Source organism: Schistocerca serialis, chromosome 4 (genome assembly GCF_023864345.2).
Source record: "Schistocerca serialis cubense isolate TAMUIC-IGC-003099 chromosome 4, iqSchSeri2.2, whole genome shotgun sequence".
Taxonomy (NCBI): Eukaryota; Metazoa; Arthropoda; class Insecta; order Orthoptera; family Acrididae; genus Schistocerca; species Schistocerca serialis.
The window spans coordinates 373,920,507-373,942,323 of record NC_064641.1 but is presented as its reverse complement, the minus strand read 5'-3'; the positions used below and the strand labels follow the sequence as shown (position 1 = coordinate 373,942,323).

The following is a 21,817-nucleotide window of genomic DNA, read 5'->3' as shown; positions in this document are numbered from 1 at the left end:
CATCTATTATTAGACATGTGTCCTAAATGAACGGCGGCGATTCCACTTCCATGTTTATGTGGTACAAGCAAGAGGAAAATTGGTCATGAAACCGATTGTTTCAATGTATACTTACATTAAGGGTTTTTTAAATGTGTGAAGGGCTACGCTCAGCTGAAGTGAATAAAACTTAACATTCATCTAACTGTCGGTTATTATGCAGATTTCAGACGGAACTGATGAATGATATAGCAATAATGGTATTGAAATAACCGGTGATCATTGAGAGGTCTGCAGGCATCTCCGGCAGTAATTCGGAAGAATACCACCCTTCGATTGTGCCATTCCAGCACTAATCTAAGCGTTAGGGTTTCAGATGCCAGCCAGCCAGCCAGCCAGCCAGCCAGCCAGCCAGCCAGCCGAGCAGCAGCAGCAGCGGTCCAGGCCAGCAGCAGCAGCGGTCCCGGCCAGCAGCAGCGGTCCTGCCAGCGAGCCCTCCAGCAGCGGCAGCAGCGGCCCCGGCCCGTCCGCGGCAGCAGCGGCAACTGCGGGGTTCCTGCCAGCCGTCGCCAGCGCCAGCAGCGTGGGACTCTGGTCTTCGTCCGTCTTCGTCCGTCTTCGTCCGTCCACAGTTTTTTCCTCTCCTTTTTGTCCTGTGCATTTTTCGTTCATCCCTGTCGTCATGCCAGCCGCCACCACCACTGCCACTACTACCACCACTGCCATTGTGTACACGTCGCCCTCCGCCGCCACCACCACCATTACATGGTGTGCCCAGTCACCCCCCTCTTTGCATCCCTCCTCTTCTCACTCTCCCTTCACCCTCGCTGTTTGTCGCCCTCTCTCCAGCTTCTTTCTCCCGCTCCTCTCCCTCTGATACTTTCTCCCCACTCCCCCAGCCTGTCACTGCAGCTCCAGCTAGGGTGGTGGCCCGTCGGGCCACTGCCCATGCCCAGCTCTCCCCATCGCCTTCGCCATCACCGCCACCACTGTCGCCGTCGTCGTCGCCGACTGCTGCATCCACGCCAGGACGTGCCACTTCCCGCCACCTCCCTATAGCTCCCGTCCCTCATGTCACCACCCACCCTTCTGCCGCTGTTAAACGCCCTAGTGGCACCACCACCTCCTCTGCTCCCAAAAAGACCCTGCCCCATCCTCCCCCCCCCATGATGCCATGGATGTCCCCCCACCTGGCCCTGCTCCCTCCGCCTCCTCCTCCTCCTCCTCCCCCTCCTTCTCCTCCCCCCTCTTTATACTAATACCTCCTTTCCCATCATGATCCTTCCCTTCCCTGGTGCCCCCATCTCACTCCCTGTTTTAAAGGATTCAGTTCTCATCTCCTCCCCCAGCCCCACCCTTCATACTGACATCCTCTCTCGCCTCCCCGTCACCCAGTTTGGCCCTAAAGCCTCCCTCACTCCTGCTCCTTCTCCATCTCGTACCTGGCAAACCCAACCCCCGCATCGCCCACCGACCCTCACTGCCATGATCACTTGGCTTAGTCCGACAATCACGGAGGAGGAGGTGTTGGCGGAGCTCAAGGCGCATCCCTCACTGGAGGTGCGGGCGGTCTGCCTCATTTTTAACTCGGCCGGCCCCACCTACCTTATGCGGGTTTTCTCCGAGGACGCCGCCTCGATTGACAGTCTCCTGATGGAGGGTGCCCTCCTCTTCAACCATCGCTATAAGGTCGACCCCTCCCGTTCCCCTCCTCAGTCCCTGCACTGCCAGAGGTGTCTGTGCCATATAACGCGCACCCAACAGCCGAGTGCCACGAGGCCCCCACCTGCCCGCATTCTCGGCAAGTGCACTTCCTCCGGCAGTGCCCTAACCTTCAATCCCCTCTGTCCTGTAGTACCTGCAATCTCCACCATCCCACCTACTCCCATAAGTGTAAAGCCTGATCCCCTCCGACCACTGCTGAACTAACCATCCCTGTCCGTCCTCTGGACGCCTCCACCCCTCCTGGCAATTCCCTTCGTCCCCCTCCCTCCCCGCCACTGAGGACATCATCAGGTTCCTCACCATTGTCCTGCAATACGTCCATCCTTTCCAGCGCCCTCAGACCCTCCAACAGGTCTCCCTCGCTGCCCGTTCCATCTTCCACCTAAAATGTATGCCACCTACTCCCACAACCAGGCCCATTTCACCTTCTCCCGTCTCGACACCCTCGTCTAAATCCCTGTCATGTTGCAACAGCACCGTATCCTGTTCAACAACATCCATTCCCTTCCCTCCAATAAGAACCTCTTCATGCACACCCCTCCCACCCACCACGTGGATGCCTTCCTCCTCAATGAAACCTTCCTCGAACCCCACCACCCGTCCACACTTCGCCCTACCTTCTCAACCGCTCCGACAATCCCCTCCCAATTGTGCGTGGCAGAGTTGCCATTGGTCACCACTGCCAGATAACGGATCGGCTCCAAACTCTCCTTCCCGACCCCACCGAACACCTGATCCTAAGTCTCTTCTTCCCTGGCCTTACCGTCACCTGCGCCAAGATCTATGTCCGCCCTAACGCCCCTATTCCTTTGGACTTCCCCTCCCACATTGATCGTACCTTCTCCTCCTACGTGATTGCCGCCGACCTGACCCAGCTATGGCGGTGGCATCCATTCCTCTCAACCCTCCAAGGTGACCTCGTCCCCATTCCCCAGCACGCCCACCCCGAATCCTACTCCACTCCCGATGTCATCCTCTCCTACCCCAACCTCCTTGGCTGCATATGGTGGATGTCCTGGACCCCATTGGTAGTGACCATCTCCATCTCCTCCTCACCGTTTCAGATGGTCGTCTCCCCCGCCCTGACCCTCATAATGACCATCCCCTGAAGTACGTCCATGACTATTCCCGTGCTGACTGGAATGCCTACTGGGATGCCCTCTCCGCCTGGGTCGAAGGCCACCGCTTCCTGGCTGGCCGAAGTGGCCGAGCGGTTAAAGGCGCTACAGTCTGGAACCGCACGACCGTGACGGTCGCAGGTTCGAATCCTGCCTCGGGCATGGATGTGTGTGATGTCCTTAGGTTAGTTAGGTTTAAGTAGTTCTAAGTTCTAGGGGACTTATGACCACAGCAGTTGAGTCCCATAGTGCTCAGAGCCATCTGAACCACCCCTTCCTCTACCACCACCCTGAAATTGTTACCCATGACGCCTCCTTTCGCCAGCAGACCTTTTCTGAGGCCATGGAGGCCCATGTCGCTACTGTCGCCATCCACCCCCACCACCCTACCTTACCCCCACAGGCTGTCCTCCTCCTCCGTCAATCCTGCCGTCTCTACCATGCCTTCTTCCACACGTGTGACCCGGACACACTATGACGCCACCGGCAACTCCAGCGACACATCCGAAACTTGGTCGCGGCTAAGAAATGCCAGGACTGTCAACAGACATGCACCCGTTTAAATGCTACCCTTCCTATAAACTCGTCCAAGTACTGGTCAGCCTTCCGTCGCCTTACTCGAACTAAACCCTCCCCCTACTATCCTCTTCTCCATGATGGTCACCCCTTTCCTGACACCCTCAGTAAGGCCAATGACTTTGCCTCCTACTTTTCAGATGTCTTCTCCATCCCCGACGATCCCCAGTTCGATTACTCCCTCTTCCCGGGTGTCCGCAATCGAACTGATACCTCTGTCCCTCCCCTCGCACCTGGTTTCCAGTACTTGGACAACATTGATCACACGGAACTCAATACCCCTATCACTACACCGGATCTCATTGCTATACTCCACACAAAACGCAACACCGCTCCTGGTCACAATCGTGTCACCTACTGCCTCCATTGTGAAGCTCCTGTCTCTTTCCTCTCCACCCTGGCCAGGCTCTACAATGTAGTCCTGTCCACCGGCTACTACTCTGACCTGTGGAAAACCTCCCGTATCGTGATGTTCCTTAAACCTGGCGAACCGCTTCCGCCATCTCCTCCTATCGGCCCATCAGCCTTACCTTGGTCTTCAGCAAGGTCCTGAAATCCATCCTCACCCAACACATCCACCAGCATCTCCACCAGCACCGCCTCCTTCCCATTACCCAGTGTGGCTTTCGACCGCCCTGCTCTTCCGATGACCTTCTCCTCCACCACACTCATCTCCTTTCCGAACAGCTAAATTCCTGTCGCTCCACAATCTTCGTCTCCCTGGACCTAGAACGAGCCTATGACCACATATGGCATTCTGATCACCTCTTCAAGCTCCAAGCCTTCGCCCTTCCCATTAACTACGTCCGTCTGATCTGCTCCTTTCTCTCCCACTGTCCTTCCTACATCACCATCCATAACACGGACTCCTACACCTTTTTTCCCTCCGCCCGTGTGCCCCAAGGCTCCGTCCTCTCCCCCCTTCTGTACCTTTTGTATACGGCGGATACGCCGCCGCCGTCACCCCCGTCCACCTTCTCCAGTTTGCTGATGACACCGCCTTCCTTGCCCTCGCCCCCACCCTGCAGCATTCCCAACACCTTCTCCAAACCCATCTTGACTGGTTCACCGCTTGGTGCAACCAGTGGTTGCTCAAGGTCAATCCCTCCAAAACCCAGGCGATCATTGTAGGCAATACCACCCCTTCCTTCCGCCTCCTTCATTTGTATGTCACCATCTATGGCCGTCCTATGGCCCTCACCCCCACCCTTAAGTACCTTGGCGTCACCCTCGACTGTCGCCTCTCCTAGACACCCCATCTCCAGAGAATTCAAGCCAAGGCACGCTCCCGACTCCGTTTCCTCAAGCTCCTTTCCGGCCGTACGTGGGGTCTGGACCCCTCCACCATACTCCACACCTATAAATCCCTCATCCGCCCTATCCTCTGTTATGCCCATCCTGCTTGGATCTCCGCCCCCATACCTTTTACAAATCCCTTCAAATCCTATCGCATCCGTCTCCCCTCCCCCATGCGGATCCTGTATGACCTTATTCCGTTCCCCCACATCCTCTTTTTCCTTGAACGGATACAGATCCTGTATACCTCCCAAAAACTCGATCTTCCTCACCCACTTGTCTCCCCCGTCCTCTCCCATCCCAATCTGCTGCCTCACCTGTATTCCCACGTCCCACCCGGTCTCCATCTCTCCACCCTCTTTACCCTCTCCCAAGGTGGCTTCCGCCGGCTCCCTCTCCCTGATGATGCCCTCCTCCCCTCCATATACCCCTCCTACCAACTTTGATCCTCCCTCCCTCTTCCTGTGTTTGCTCCTTTGGGCACCCTCCCTCCCTCCTTTCTCTCCCTCTTCCATCCCTTCTCCATTTCCCCCATTCCTCCCCCGGGCTTCCCCTCCCCTGTCCTGCTACTCCTCCCCCCATTTCCTTAGCCATTGGCATCTTTGTTCTCCCCTCTCCCCCACCTCACCCTTCTTCCCCTCTTGGCGGGTCCCCGGACTCGCACGCGCTACGCGGACATTCGCGCGCCGGAGATCATCGCCATCAGTGTCTCGTGTGTGCCGTCGTGTTTAGTGTTCAGTGTTCACCGTCGCACTCCATCGTTCACCCGTGCCATCGCCATCTTCAGTGTTTGTGCGTCGAGTCAACAGTTTGTAGTGTGGATTATCGTCGAGTGTGAATGGCTCCGTGTTTGTCTTTATGTGTCTACTGTTTTATTACCCACCGTTATGTCACTTATGTGTATTCATTCTGTTGTTTATTTATCTATTCTATGGCTGAAGAGCGGCGTAACATGCTGCTGACAGCCTGCCTGTTTGTACGGGTTTTAAAATAACAATAAAGAAACAAAATCGAGAGGTCTGCGGTTATCATTCTGTTCAGAGGTCAGTGATACAGAAGTTATGTGGGTGTAACTGAGGGCACCGGGGATTAGTTATAGGAAACCTTGCATTAGTTTAATGTTATTTGAAATCATGAATAAGATTCATTGGAAGTCTCTAAGTGCTCTCTTTCTTAAATACTAGCTCAAAAACATTAGACGTATTTAAATGCCATCAGTCAAGCTTCCTTAATAAAAACGCACGGTTGTAACTGTATTACATGTATTACTGGGTTAAACTGTTAACATAAAAGTAGATGTCTCAATGAGTAGACTGTGACAGTACTTTAAATTTGTAATACGCGAAATACCTTCCCATGGCTGGCTTGCAAGCTGTGGAAAGAGCACTAGAATGCGCCGGCACAGAGTATCCCAGCAAGTGGATAAAGCGACATCTGTGCGTAGAAACATGCACTACATGAACGCTGACGGCTGCGGCGTGCACGCTGCGACCCGGAAGTTGCACATGCGCAGGAGCACCGCACGCGTGCAAAATTTCTGGCCGGCCCTGCTGTAAACGCTCACTGCTGCTGCGTCAGAACATAAAAGATCTACTGTAGAGATAATGCGGTCCAATATTCGGTATTTTCTTACCTTATCCATTATCCTCTTATGTGAAATCGGCCACGGAATATCTGTAGAGGCGCAGTCACACCTGCATAAATAAAAAAAAAAAAATATAATGATTAGAACAGATACAAAACAGTAGCTGGAGGCTACCTCAGTAATAGAGAAAGTATGGTTAGACTTTACAATATGATATCAACAGACAGAAACTGTGATGTCGCATCTTCCAGAGGTGTTTATAACTGTCATGTGGAAACGAACATGAGAAGTGACTTTAGCGGCAAATTAGTGCCAACGCTGTTATTTATTATGAACTTAGGGTTGAATATTAATTTTACGTGTGTTCCTGACTGAACGAGAGATGACACAATAACGTATTGAGTCTCATTTTCAATTAAATTCCTATAGAGATTAATAAGTTACCAACTAACAGCCAGATAGCAATTTCAGTTACGGTAAAGCGCAGGATCACGCGCAGAGTCTCATTTCCGAGGTAACAGTCACCAAATCTTACCAACAGTATGGTTAGCAAAGACGTTCATGGGAAAAGGCACATTTTGGTGTGTCACAGAAAATGTTTCAACTTTCGTCAATTATCTGTTTCTCCTTTGCTAGGAATTCTTACATTTGACCTACAGAAATCAGACAACTTTACATTTCAGCTTGATTTGGAATGGACTACACTCGCTTCGGCGACTGGTGTGGACCAGCACCCCGTGTAAACGAAAGCCTGACAAGTAGTGCGTGACGTCAGAACATGGCTTCCCATGCAGTCTAACTAGTATTCAACAGTGTAATGGAACAGTACTTGTGAAGTCATGCGGCGAGTTTCACGTCATTCTACTATTATAGTGAATGCTGTTCCTGCTTTAGTGTATGTGATTTGGTTGTTTACTTTCTGTGCAAGAAACTGGTGATCTTTTTTCTTGAAGGTGAAAATTTCGTTGCCTGCAAAACGTCATTTCGTTGCTCTGTGCCGAATTGTAGAGGAAATTACGATGTTGGACCAAAAGTAACTGTGTTTAAATTTCCGGAGGATGATGCAACGAGGAAGATATGGTTGTCGAGTATTCGCAGAGATAACTTCACTCTTTCTTCAAGTTCAAGCATGAGTATTTGTTATGTTTATTTCTTAAAAGAGGTTAAGTGTGCTAACAAAGAAGAGGCCCTAATGCATTGTGGAAGGTCAGCGACATTTTGACTAATATATAAGATCATAACTGCGTAAATGCCAAAGAAAACAATGTTTCCCTGTCTTGGCGATTCTACAGTTTAGCTGGTTTAGAATATATAAATTCTCCACTCTGAAGGTTCACGCAGTATAGCCTAAGCACAGTCATACTTAAATAGTTTAATACCTTCGTATATCTATATACTTCCTCTTTGTGCTGTTTGTTGCTAGGAATACAAGACGGTTTATGATTAAGTATATGCACATAAGATACAAATTTAGATGTATTCTGGGACTAGTATTAAGCTCTGTTTTTTTCTGTAAATGTCTTCAGGAAGATGCTTCTTCAAAGACAAGGAATGTGGTTTATCCAGACATTGACAGTTAAATAAAAACAATGTCTCATTCACTTATTTTTGATAAATTATTGATAGGAATCAGTGCAGGGAATAATACTATTAGAGAATACAGTAAGCTTCCGACTTTACAATGCACAAATAAATATTTTTCTCTAAATCCATAGAAAGGGAAAATGAACGAGTACATTAATGGATTAACAGGGCATCAGAGAAAACAAAGGAACAAAGTGTGAAAACACATGTAAAAAAATAGTTATGTATTTTACAAGTTCTTACTTTCTGAGTCTGGAATTTCAGATTCATGCCAGTGACCTTCACTGCTGTCTTATAGATACAACTAAAGTACTTGAAAACGATTGTGTGCTCATGTTTAACATAATGGATAGCACATAACTGGCATTGTATTAGCTTCATTATATTGTCAGTTTTTATGTAAGTTATGAAGCGATTTATTGACTAGGGAATAGCAGCTGATGTAGGTTGATTCTTACAAAATACAGAAACAAAGCAGTTTCTGTCTCATAAAAAGCGCTACCATTAAGTATTTCATAGTTCTATAGGATACACATAGTTGGAGAATTACTTTGAATTATTCTGTTACCTGTTACTCTGTTTCACATTTCACAGTTGCTTCTATGGAACACATCTGTGAGAGTTTGGTGTCGTCATGTTTTCATGATGTGTGGGGTCTGTATGTGGGGGGAGGGGGGAGAAGGGGGGGGGGAGCGGGCAGCGCGAATGTGTGTTTGTGCGTGCGTGTGTGTGTGTGTGTGTGTGTGTGTGTGTGTGTGTGTGTGTGTGTGTGTGTGTGTGTGTGTCTGTGTGTTACCACAGTCAAAAGAGTCTTTTAATAGAGCAAGAGATCTAGCAAAAATCCCTTCTCCCGAGTGAGCATATGAGCATCAAGGCAAAATTATAAAAACAATATCACTGTTATTGAATTATGCTTTGCACATTAGTCAACGTTTTTAATTATTGATGGGGCAAGTACTTTATTGAAGAGCTTGTTGTGATGACGTGTGACGGCATGTGCTGTGATTTTGTAGTGTTAGCGTTTTATGGAGTTACTATGCAATGGCCATATCACTTATGTATTTCTCTGCGTGTGAGTTGGGAGTGTATTTGTATTTGGGAATCAGAAACTAACTTCATATAGATAAATAGTTCTCACACTATTAGTACTGTCATTACATTCATTTGTAGGTACCTTACTCATTTTTTATTCATTTGTAATTACAGGTATGTCATGTTCACTTCCACAAGGATGATGTTATTTGGGAAACACAAATTGTGGATGAAAGACTTGGTCAGTTATAAGGCGTGAAGGGCCAGATGAGAAAATGCAGAGGCTTGGAAATGAGCAGTTCGCAGAGTTACAATATACACTACTGCCCATTATATTTGCTACACCACGAAGATGACGTGCTAGAGATGCGAAAATTAACCGACAGGAAGAAGATGCTGTGGTATACAAATTATTTTCTTTTCAGAGCCTTCTCACAAAGTTGGCGCCGGTGGCGACGCTTACAACGTGCTGACATAAGGAAAGTTTCCAACCGATTTCTCATACACAAACAGCAGTTGACAGGCGTTGCCTTGTGAAACGTTGTTGTGATGCCTCGTGTAAGGAGGAGAAATGCGTACCATCATGTTTCCGACTTTGATAAAGGTCGGATTGTAGCCTATCGCGATTGCGTTTTATCGTATAGCGACATTGTTGCTCGCGTCGGTCGAGATCCAATGACTGTTAGCATAATATGGAATCGGTGGGTTCAGGAGGGTAATACGGAACGCCGTGCTGGATCCCAATGGTCTCTTATCACTAGCGGTTGAAATGACAAGCGTCTTATCCGCATGGCTGTGACGGATCGTACAGCCACGTCTCGATCCCTGAGTCAACAGATAGCGACGTTTGCTAGACAACAACCATCTGCACGAACAGTTCGGCCACGTTTGCAACAGCATGGAGTATCAGCTCGGAGACCATGGCTGCAGTTACCCTTGACGCTGCATCACAGACAGGAGCGCCTGCGGTGGTGTACTTAACGACGAACCTGGGTGCACGAATAGCAAAACGTCATTTTTTCGGATGAATTCAGGTTCTGTTTACAGCATCATGATGGTCGCATTCGTATTTGGCGACATCGCGATGAACGGACATTGGAAGTGTGTATTCGTCATTGCCATACTGGCGTATCACCCGGCGTGATGGTATGGGGTGCCATTGGTTACATTTCACGGTCACCTCTTGTTCGCATTGACGGCACTTTGAACAGTGGACGTTACATTTCAGATGTGTTACGACCCGTGGCTCTACCCTTAATTCGATCCCTACGAAACCCTACATTTCAGCAGGATAATGCACGACTGCATGTTGCAGGTCCTGTACGGGCCATTCTGGATACAGAAAATGTTCGACTGCTGCCCTGGCCAGCACATTGTCCAGATCTCTCATCAATTAAAACGTCTGGTGAATGGTGGCCGAGCAACTGGCTCTTCACAATACGCCAGTCACTATTCTTGATGAACTGTGGTATCGTGTTGAAGCTGCTTGGGTAACTGTACCTGTACACGGCATCCAAGCTCTGTTTGACTCAATGCCCAGGCGTATCAAGGCCGTTATTAAGGACAGACGTGGTTGTTCTAGGTACTGATTTCTCAGGATATATGCACCCAAATTGCCTCAAAATGTAAACACGTCAGTTCTAGTATAATATATTTGTCCAATGAATACCTGTTTACCATCTGCATTTCTTCTTGGTGTAGCAATTTTAATGGCCAGTAGTGTAGTATATCTTCCCCGAAGGTGTATGTAGACACTTTCAGCTTCAGTTCCTTTGAAGAGTTGATGTTACGTACCAAGGAAGGGTAATTGCCCTACGAGTAGAGTTTGATTGAAAAGAACAATGATTTTGTGTTTTTTCTGAAGTTAACAAGAAAACCATCATCATTCATTACACATTCTGTCTTTACAAATAGTAAATTATATGTTTCATTATTTAAGAAAGTTGTGCAAATTAAGACATTATGAAAAAGGCCTTTTCCTCTAATTATAACTAATATCCATGACTGTGTACTGAAAGTGTTTTCAGAGGCAGATTGTTGGTACTCAGGAACTTGTATAAACAGCTTTGTAGAGACAGTGGAAGTAAGTCTAGGAGTGCTAAAAGACATTGTACAGGAGTGTGGAAAGGACATGGTAGACTTTATACAGGGCGAGTCACTAACTATTGCCACCAAGAATAACCCCGCAAGTATGATAGGAGCTGAAAGGTTTATGGGACCAAAGTTGAATGGAACAACGGAGGCCGTAATATGACGATGGTTTTTGTTGCTAGGTGCGGCCCCTTCAGAGATATAAAGCTCAACTTTGTTTTTGAAATGGGATGCTATAGTTTGGTACTTATTTCCTGATAGCGGCCATCGAGACGAATCCAACGACGTGTAACAGTAAGGTCTTTGTAGGTCAACGAAGGTCACAAAGGTGGCATGAACGTCCATTTACATTAGGTGTTTGAAGTGATGGCCATTTGTATCAATGCAGCGCAGCAAACTTATTATCACGGATAGAGTTGTATTCGCTATCACATCGGCACTTATCGAAGCACATGCTCTAATAATTCTCTCTCTCCTCCGTGTCCAATCCAACGATTTGGGAGTTTTCTCTGCAACTCATTTCTAGTCATCAGCGAAAAATGTGCCGGACACTCGTTGTGTTGATACCACATTCTATTCCTTGTTTCTAAAGGTATTTCTTTCAATAACGGACCTGATGTTTCTTTCAGAAATTTGGTGTACCTCCCACCATTAAGATTTCCTTCGATGAAATAGGGGCCTATAATTGTGTTCTCCAGAATCCCACACCATAAATTCACCGGCCACGGTTTTGGTGTGCAACTTGCCGCAGCCAACATGGATTATAAGTTGCCCAATAATGCATGTTATGCAAATTAACATTTCCATGGCTCGTGAATGTAGCTTCGTCAGTAAATAAAATCAACTTAATAAATATCTCATCACACTGAATCTGAAGTTGATCCCATCGGCAGAATTCAATGCGACGCATACAATCCGTATCAGATAATTCTTGGTGGAGACTTATATGTTAAGGATAATATTCACGGCGATGCACAACACTAACAATACTACTCTGGCTCATGCCAGATTCCCTTGCGATTTGACGCGAAGTAAAAGAAGGATCTCGAACCACAGTGGCAAGAGTACCAATTTCTGTTTCCTCTTTAGTAACTTTCCTTTGCCAGATATGTTTCCGACGCCTTAAAGATCCAGTTGTTCTCAATTTATCATACACATATATAAACGCATGGTGTGTAGGGTGAGTGTTTCCTACGAGTTAAAGGACCAGTTGTTCTCAATTTATCATACACATATATAATTGCATGGCGTGTAGGGTGAGTACTTTGAGGATATCTTTCAGCCTATTAGTCTCTAGCGCTCACTGAATTGCGTTGACATTCACCGTAAATGAGACGCATATCGACTTGTTCTTCGAAGGAATACATCGATCAAATTTGCTTGATTCGACGATACTAGTATTACCATACCTATTAGTATTGTATTGAGAAACCGTCGAATGGTGTTTACAACTCAATGGCACGTTAGATGGGTACGCCGTATTCGGCGAATATTTACTGTTTGCATGCTATACGAGAGAGACTTGTCAGAGCATGTGCTTCCATAAGTACTGGAGTGATAAGGCTGGCTCTGAGCACTATGGGACTCAGCTGCTGTGGTCATCAGTCCCCTAGAACTTAGAACTACTTAAACCTAACTAACCTAAGGACATCACACACATCCATGCCCGAGGCAGGATTCGAACCAGCGACCGTAGCAGTCGCACGGTTCCGGACTGCGCGCCTAGAACCGCGAGACCTCCCGGAGTGATACGGAATACCACTACATCCATGATACGAAGATTGCAGCACTGCGTTGATACCAATGCTAATCACTTCGAACGCCTTCTGTAAATGGACGTTCATTCCTCCAGTTTACGTTCATTGACCATCTAAGACTGTTACACATCATTGGATTCGTCTCGATAGCCTCTATCAGAAAATAAGTATCAATCTATAGGATCATATTTAAAAAAACAAAGTGGACGTTCATATCTCTGACACTACCACACTTATCAACAAAAACTAACGTCATATTATGGCCCCTGTTGCCCCATGCTACATTTGTCCCGTAAACTTTTCAGCTCCCATCATACTTTCAGAGTTATTCTAGGTGGCAGTAGTTAGTGATTCACGATGTATATGAAGTTGGTCTTACAAATGTCAAGAAATTTAGTCGTAGGTTTAGTTCTACATTTATGATACTTTGTTGTTTGTTATTTTCGTCTTCTCATGCTTACAAATTTTTACATAGCAGTCCATTAATTAAAATACCACATTCCAGCACTCTGCGGAAGATCTGCAACTGTTTTAATGGGAATCCATCTCATGAAAGGCTTGGGGCAAGTAATCCTGTCGTGTGCAAGACACAAATTTCAGTACATGAACAACGATGATGTCAATGTTATTTTTAGTGTAGATGAAATTCATCTAAATTCTTATTTAGTATATAGAGGAAGTAGCGTTTTGGAGACCTCATATAACTCGGAAGACGCTGCAAATTCAGCATTTGTATTTATGTCAATTATGAGTACAGGGACGTTGTTCATATTTTATCAGAGAAAACCATTTCAGGTAATTTATTATATAATGAGCCATTGTCCATAATAAATTACCTTTACAGCCTGTTCTGTGGCCAAACGGACTGCGAGACCCGGCACCATACTCTGTGCGTGACGTCACTGAGCGGGCGTACAGGCTTTGCTATGTAGGGTGTACTGTGTGGACAGTAGGAAAACCAAGAGGTTTAGGTGCAAATTTGATAGAGGTATCCACTGGACTCTGAATCACAAGAACATCAAGAAAAGTCATTTCTCCTGATAATGAAACAGGAATTTAACACTTTTGAGACTGGCCTCAGCTACCCAGAATGGGCCAGTGGGATTGTTATTAACATATTTTTCGAAAATCGTAACTTTCTAACTGCGACTGCAATAAATATGTATAATGTTTCATTTGAAACGATGAGGTCTGGATTATCTTTCTTAAAAATCTTAGCAGATACACAAAATGTTTCACTAAATCTTGTTTTTATTCTCATAAAAGAAAAAAAAAGCATTATAATTTGCCTCGTTGTGGTATGTTTTGAACAAAGAATTTTGCAGTTCGGGCAGCACCAGAGCGCTCTTTTAGGGCAGGTTTTTACCATCTAGCTGTTACTGACATTGGAGCATACGTTACAGACACTCGTCGGAAATGATTTTGTGCGAGAGTAACTGACGCTCCCTGAAGCCTACTCGGCGTCCTTCCACAAAGCGCTAAATTATACGTAAATGGTACGCAAGGTTTAAAATTCCTACAAATAACGTGAATGCGTTGGTTCTCCGAGTAAGTTATTCGAATTTCAACAGTTTTCATAGAGCACAGAAGCTTTTCTCTCTTTCAGTAAGAGCTGACTCCTGCACTTGCCCGTATTTCAGGTTACGTTGATACGGGAGGGGGGGGGGGGGGCTGCCGTTCCTCTCCAATAGATTACGCCCCTCACACCCCATTTCATTCGAGTAGACTGTCTCTGGAACAATTTGTGCCAAACATGTGCGCAGTTGTTGGCTCAATGTCAAATGCAGCCAGGCGAAAATATTAGAGCGTGGGCATATCTTTCTTATTACCTAGCAGTACTAAACCAATTAACGTTGTGTTTCATTAACGTTCAACAAATGTCACAAGACCGTATATTTTATACTACTAAAGATAGAAGCTTGGGGTGAATTTTGGGTTACTCATCGAAACTAAATGCTTATTTCAGCACCAGCTCTATGTTTCTGGATTATGCATTAGCTGTGTTGCTGCTGCCAAGCTCGCTCCCTCATTCACGAGTTGAAATCGAAATGGCACAATTACAGAATACATTTTGCGTTCACCCTTTATACAGGTGTAATTCAATTGCAACTGTAATACGCGCCTGCCGGAGGACTCATATGGCACTAAAGAATTAGGCTTCTGTAGACTGCATACAAAACTATTCGGAATGAACGATACTGTTGAACGAACACATAGGGATCACCTGTGGATTTCCCCTAACATATACGACCAGTGTTGTAAGGAACCAATTATTCTGACAGTGGTAATTTTTTTGCTAAGCCAACTCGTGACCTGTTCGTTGTTTGATAAAGAGACAGCTGAGGGTACAACCGTGGTCCAAAACCGTGGAAATTATAGGTTTAATAGTGTGGAGAGTGTGTTGAGAAGGATCAATGTGTAAGATTGGCCCACTGTGGTCAGTCTTGCAATCGGCAACTGGCCTCCAACAGTGGAGAGCCGACGACCGGGCGATAATACGACAGATGTCAAAGATTCAGCGTTGACGCTGGCTGCAGGTTTAAAAATATATAAAATATATTGTAAGTACCTGTTCTGTTTGGTAAGATCCGCTGTACAACAAACTACCTGGCGCTTCGTCAGGTGTAATTGGTATTGCCTCTTCAGAGGCAATGCCGTGTGGCTAGAGCCTCCCGTCGGGTAGACTCTTCGCCGGGTGCAAGTCGTTCGAGTTGACGCCACTTCGGCAACTTGAGTGTCGATGGGGATGAAATGATGATGTTAAGAACAACACAACATCCAGTCCGTGAGCGGAGAAAATCTCCGACCCAGCCGGGAACCGAACCCGGACCGTTAGGTATGACATTCCGTCGCACTGATCACTCAGCTACCAGGGGCGGACTCTGAATAACTCACACGAGTGCACGATACTCTACTGGCGCCATACATGACATCTGATACAATTATAAACTGTAACTTGTCATTAATAGATTCAACTTACTGAAGTGACTTTCTCATCAAATAAACTTTGTGGTTGTTCCAGTTGAGCAGTTCTAGCTTATTTACGATTACGAAGAAGTGGCAGTATATTTTATTCCGTAGCAGTGAGATTACTATTTGACTTAAGTTAAGTTTTTGCTTACTGTTTTAGTTAAGAATTTTTCTCCTCCAAGTTTTTCTACTAGTCAGACTACAGTGAAACACGTCAGCGCTAATCGACTATTACTAGAATGGGAATAATTGCTGGGATTTCTGTTAAAGCTTCGTTTTTGTGTGGCTTGTGCCTCTGTCGGTGACTGCATCTCGAAGCACTCAGGTTTTCTGAGAACGGTCGGTTGACTGAACACCTGCCGACGAAGAACGCAAACGCCCATTGGGTAGTAGAAAGCCGCAGTATCTTGAGACTGCTGGTACCATCGTGGAGTGCTTTGAGCTGTAGGAGGCTCAGAGCCGAACACTAGGGGAAAATTTCGACCCATGGTTGAAGTGCACCTGTTGGAACGTAGAACGCTAGAAGCCTTATCTTGTTCTGTTATCGACATCTCGTCTCGACCCACACTGAGTAACAAACGAGCTCGCTAAAAACCTCCACCGGGTAACTTACGATTCGTGCCAAGGAATTCTGATTTGCATGCATAAGTTAAGACTCACCACATGTTTCTACAGCGTATCTTCTTTTACGTGGAAGATGTAGTCTTGTAAATCAGAATGAGTCTTAACTATTTATTTCAAGTTTCTGCTACCAGTCACTTTTCATTTTATGCTTAATCTAACATAATGCAACGCGTTTCGAGCATGTTCTGTTCATCTTCAGGCGTTTATACATACATCCATACATATAGAGAAATGTTACTTAAAAATAAACAGTCTTAAACTAGATTAATCTAGAACTCTTTGTCCATTGTTTTTTACTCTATCTACTGGTGTGGCATTTGGGGGGAAGGGGGAGGTGGAAGTGTATGGGCTACTGGCACCAGGGGGGTGAAACTCATATAGGGATTTCCGGTAACACGACGTTGGTTTGGTCCCAGGCCACTTGGAGCGCTGCAAGTTTAGCAATGTATAGTCTCGTATTCCTATTGGATGACGTAGTCTTCCATAATTGTTTTGGTATCGTAGCAACGTGATCGTGATTTTTCGTTTCAATTTCAGTGTAAGTATGTAGCTATTATTCTGCTTAATTTTTGGATGCATTCGTAATATTTGATGGTGTGATGATTCAGTATTTACTTTTTTACTTTTGTTTCATACAGAACACGAGGTTGTATCATCACATTACGTTCTGTGGACTCTTGTATATTTGTTCCTGCAAAGAAATACAATTTCCGTTGCTCAGTTTACTTAAAGGGTAAGTATATTTCCTATTTCTGTTCATATTTCCTTGTATTTCATAGAGAACCCCATGCTAGCAGCTTTTGGCATAGTTGGTATTCAACTTTCCGAATCCTGTAATGGAATATAATTCCGGCTTTGATTCATCTTCCTTTTTGCCACGAAGTACTCTTAGTGACATAATAGGTACCATTTATTGTGCCGTTTACTACATACCAAATATTGGACGTGTTACAATTGATTCGTAATGCCTCGAATGTGTTCTATTTCCCGTTTTCAACAGTAAATATTCTGTACAGTACATAACACTCTATCCAGGTAAAAAGTGTTTGTTGCTGTTGCATCGACAAAGGTTGTGTTCTCACATAATAAGACATTTGTTTGGAAGTCACATAAAGGAGGTCCTTCAAGCAGTTAGACATTTACACGTATTAATGTGGCAATATCCAATGCAGTAGAAATCTTCTCGCACTTTTATGCTCAACACAATGTAATACAGGTTTACAGCTGTAACTGTTACTGATAATGTACAGTTGAATTTGGTATCTACCATGGTATCTAGATGCTGAAATATACTGAAATGGTACAATAAGCAGAGTTTCTACTGCCTGATAGCACTGTTTAACGAAGTAGTGTTGAATACAGAATATAGTGCAACTACACTCACGCAGTTATATATAGCGTGATGTGCATATCCGTAGTATAAATGAGAATTTGTTTCGTTTCTTCACTATTTTGCAGCAATACCACATCAGATTACAAGCCATGACAACAGTTATCAATACTTCAGTACAGGATAGCTGCATTTAGACATAAGCTAATATGATTTTTGATAATGAAATTAATTTCACATTGAGTTTTCTTTAACATTAATCAATGTAAACCATACCTGATCTTTTTTCTCGTTCCTAATTTTTGGTTTGAATAACATTTCAGACACATGAGGATGGATCATACAGGAAGAGAAGAATCCAGTTTGAAACTGAAATTGAAATACTCATGCAAGTTTCCTGGATGCAGGAGTAGTTATTATGTAAAAACAAATTCCAAACACAAGAATAAACATTTTTATAAATTTCCAGCTGCATCAAAAAGTGAGACTTTAAAGAAGTGGAAATTAATCTGTAATATAGGTGAAGGTGTCAACTGTAGTTATTATTATGTGTGTGAGGATCATTTTTATGAAGCACATTTTGTGAACGTTACTAGACACAGGCTAAATCCTGGTGTTATACCAAAGCACATGGAACTGGTGTTGTATCACCCTCCCTCCACCATCTGTGTTACATTGGTGGTGGTGGTGGTGGTGGTGGCAGTTTCACCTTATCGGGTGCTAATATAAGTGTGCACGAGACAGGTCACAATGCAAAATCTACAGTAATACAACGAAGCAGTCCCCCTTTACAGAGCACAGATGATGATGAGTACAGCTTTTTATCCTCACCTTTTTATGATGTTGAAAGTAGTCTAGGTGTAATGGGATCTGGCGTTTCTAAACGTGATTTAACTCCAAGAAAACACAAAATGTATAAACTGCATAGAATTACAGTTTCCAGAGTGTGTAAATTGAAAAAAACAGCTACAAAATGAGAGGAATAAATTGAAAATTCTAAAGGAGTTGTATGATGACAGGATATTTCGTTTAATTGAAGAAGAGTTGAATGATGTCAGTATAACTTTTATTAATAGTCAGCTAAGAAATGCCAATATGCAGCCCACAGCAGTACGGTGGTCTATACAAGATAAGGCAATTGTTTTATCTATTTATAAGCGAAGTCCCCGGCTGTACAGATATTTGGCCACATACTTCTCCCTTCCATCTGTCAGGCTGCTCAAGGAAGTACTTTCCCACATACCATTTGATACAGGACTTAATCCGGCTTTTTAGCAAGGGAAGTAAGTAATATGCATGAAAATGACAAGTATTATGCTCTACTTTTTGATGAAATGTCTCTGGATGTCGGTATGTACTATGATGCACACAAACAGCTAATCTATGGGTATCAGGACTTGGGTCATTTAGGACGTTCACCTGTAGCTGCTAGTCAAGCATTGGTTATTTTGCTGAAAGGCATTCACAGAACTTGGAAACAAGTTCTAGCATATTACTTTACCGCAACCACTTTCCACTACACCCATTTGAAATCACTCATTGTTCACATCATAAGTGAATACAGAATATTGGGTTCAAAGTGGTTTGTACTGTATGTGACCAGAATGCAACAAACCAAAAGGCCCTTAAGCAACTGTGTGAAGCAAATTTGTTGAAGCCCAGTATATTTCATTTTGTCGTCAATAATCAACCAATTGTCACCATTTATGATGTACCACATCTGCTCAAAAACACAAGAAATGCTTTCATAGATAATAAAATTCTATTTGAACCTCACAAAGCAGCAAAGTTTGAGTACATCAGTACAGTGTTATTTTTGGATTAAAAAAAAAAAAAAAAAAACAGTTCAAAACTCTACCCAAATTAAAAGCACAACACTTTAACTTTTCTGATTCCCATGTCAAAATGAAGGTAAAAGTTGCTGCTGCACAAATGAGCCATACTGTTGCAGCTGCAATTGAAACATATTTTCTACTCACACATTACCATCCGAAGCTATACACACAGCTGAGTTTGTGGAAAAGGTAGATAATCTCTTTGATTCACTCAACAGTAATGAGCAATATCCCAGGGATGGAAAACAGTTTAGGTGTGCTTTACCTGAAAATTCACCACGTTTAGAAATGTGGTATAGCATATTGAGGGAAATAGGCAGCTGGCTAATAATAGATTTAAAAATGGGACGAAACAGGACTAATATGTTTAGCTTCATAAAAGGTTGGCAGATTACATTACAGTCTATTATTTTCTTGTGGAAGACCTTCAAAAATGGTTGGCTTTAAGTACTTAAATTTAAAGGCGTTCAATCAAGATGCTTTAGAAACTTTCTTTTGTTGTATAAGACAATATGGTATTGCTAATACAAACCCAACTTGTTTTCAGTTTGTACAAGCTCTGAAGACTTGTGTTTTCAATCATATGACTTTGCCTTTCAAAACCATGAGTGTAAGTAACTGTGAAAATGATGATTACACTCCCTTGAGCAGTTTGTGTCACTTTTTGGCAGTTAGTGGTAGGAGTGAACATTTAAGTGAATGTGAGATTAATGACACTGATACACCTGAGCAAATTTATTCTTACTCAGATGGTATCATCGAGTCTGTAGAAGATCAACAATCCTTACCCTATGTAGCAGGCTATGTACTAAAAGCCATAGATGTACCACATGATTGTGAAACATGTAATTCCAGTCTCTACTCCTCTGTTGTGACTGAAAATCATTTGTTTACCTCATTTAAAGAGAATAGTGAGGAGCATTCTCATTTGAAATATGCAAGTGAAAGAGTCATGATTTTCCTAAGGGCACTCCATGATCAGCTGTATGAGTATCTAAATAGTCATGGTCACACAACAAGACTACATGATAATTTTTTAAAAAAATTGTTCTGTCTCATACAACAATTTGTAATAAACATGATATTGAAGAGAGACTTCTGAAGACTAGTATTCCATTTATAATGTACAAGTATGTGAAAGAAAAGAAATTTACAAACAAGAGGAAATTGTGTGTGCAACAACTTAAAAAGAAGTTCAAATCATGTTAAAAGACATAGTATTTTGTTTACTATGTGTACAATGAGAGTAAGCTCCCTACACATATACAAATGTTGTGTTAAAAGCAGAGAATTACATGTTCTTGTATCAAAATCATGCCTTTGATTTGTTATGACAAAATCTGGTAACTCAGCAGGAACATAACTTAACACTATCTAGATGTGATGATTGGATTCTAAAAGTATAACGAATAAAATTGCTGTCAAGGGGAATTTGTGTTAATTTTCAGTAGTGTACCAAATAAAGTTTTGAAAGAGGAAGTAAATAAATAAAAATGTTAAAATAAATGTTGTACCAGCGTCTTCTTTCATTATTTAAACATGATGGGTGTTGCCAAAATAACAGCCAGGTTGGGGAAAAAAGAAAAAAAAAATTATGTTTTGCAGTTCATTTTATTTGTATGTCTCATTGGCATAAACATTTTGGCTACATTCATGGAGTGTCTACCTGCTCTGCTCCCAATTTATTTTGAGTTGATGTAAAGTAGTATTTTGTGTGTTTCATAAATTTATTTGAACTATGCAGAAGTTCAATTTCAGATGGCTGAATATCCATAAATAACAATCAACAGAAAAAATAATAAATCGGATTTTGTAGACTTTACAGTACATCCTTGGTTTGTAGCACAGATTTTTTTGTAAATGACCTCTTGGTTATCCAGTAGCTGTGTAGTTATTTATTTGTGTAACCTACTTTCCACTTTCGATCATGCGAATGGACATAATGTGCTTTAGGATATGTGGAAACATAAAAGTCATTTATATATGCATGCAATGTCAGATGATTTTATAGTCTGACATGTGCTAAAGCTCGATTATTTCCACATGATAATGGCCACACGGCCAAAATCGCAATATTGAGTTTTGCAAAAAAATTTCACAGTCAAAAGGTGACGTCGTAATTTACGAAAATTTTCACAATGTGAACTGCAGCTACGAGTAGTTAATGTTTGTTTTTGATTGAGATTTATTTTATATATTACTTTGCAAGATTTCAAAAACCTTTATTACTGCACTGTGCAGCCCACTTTCATAGATTAAATGAAAAATATTGTCATCCAATTCGCGTATTTAGAAATAAACATAAGAGATTTTCG

The 21,817-nt window shown here is 43.6% G+C and overlaps 1 protein-coding gene across 1 annotated transcript in view; it reads right to left on the bottom strand.

The window, feature by feature from the left end:
* Nucleotides 1-21,817, bottom strand: part of LOC126474473 (uncharacterized) — a 380,000-nt gene that overhangs the window by 114,079 nt on the left and 244,104 nt on the right. Inside the window, exon 2 of the mRNA XM_050101946.1 lies at nt 6,328-6,388. Within this exon, the coding sequence (XP_049957903.1) occupies nt 6,328-6,336 (9 nt within the window). The 5' untranslated portion in view covers nt 6,337-6,388. The remainder of the gene's footprint in view (nt 1-6,327; nt 6,389-21,817) is intronic.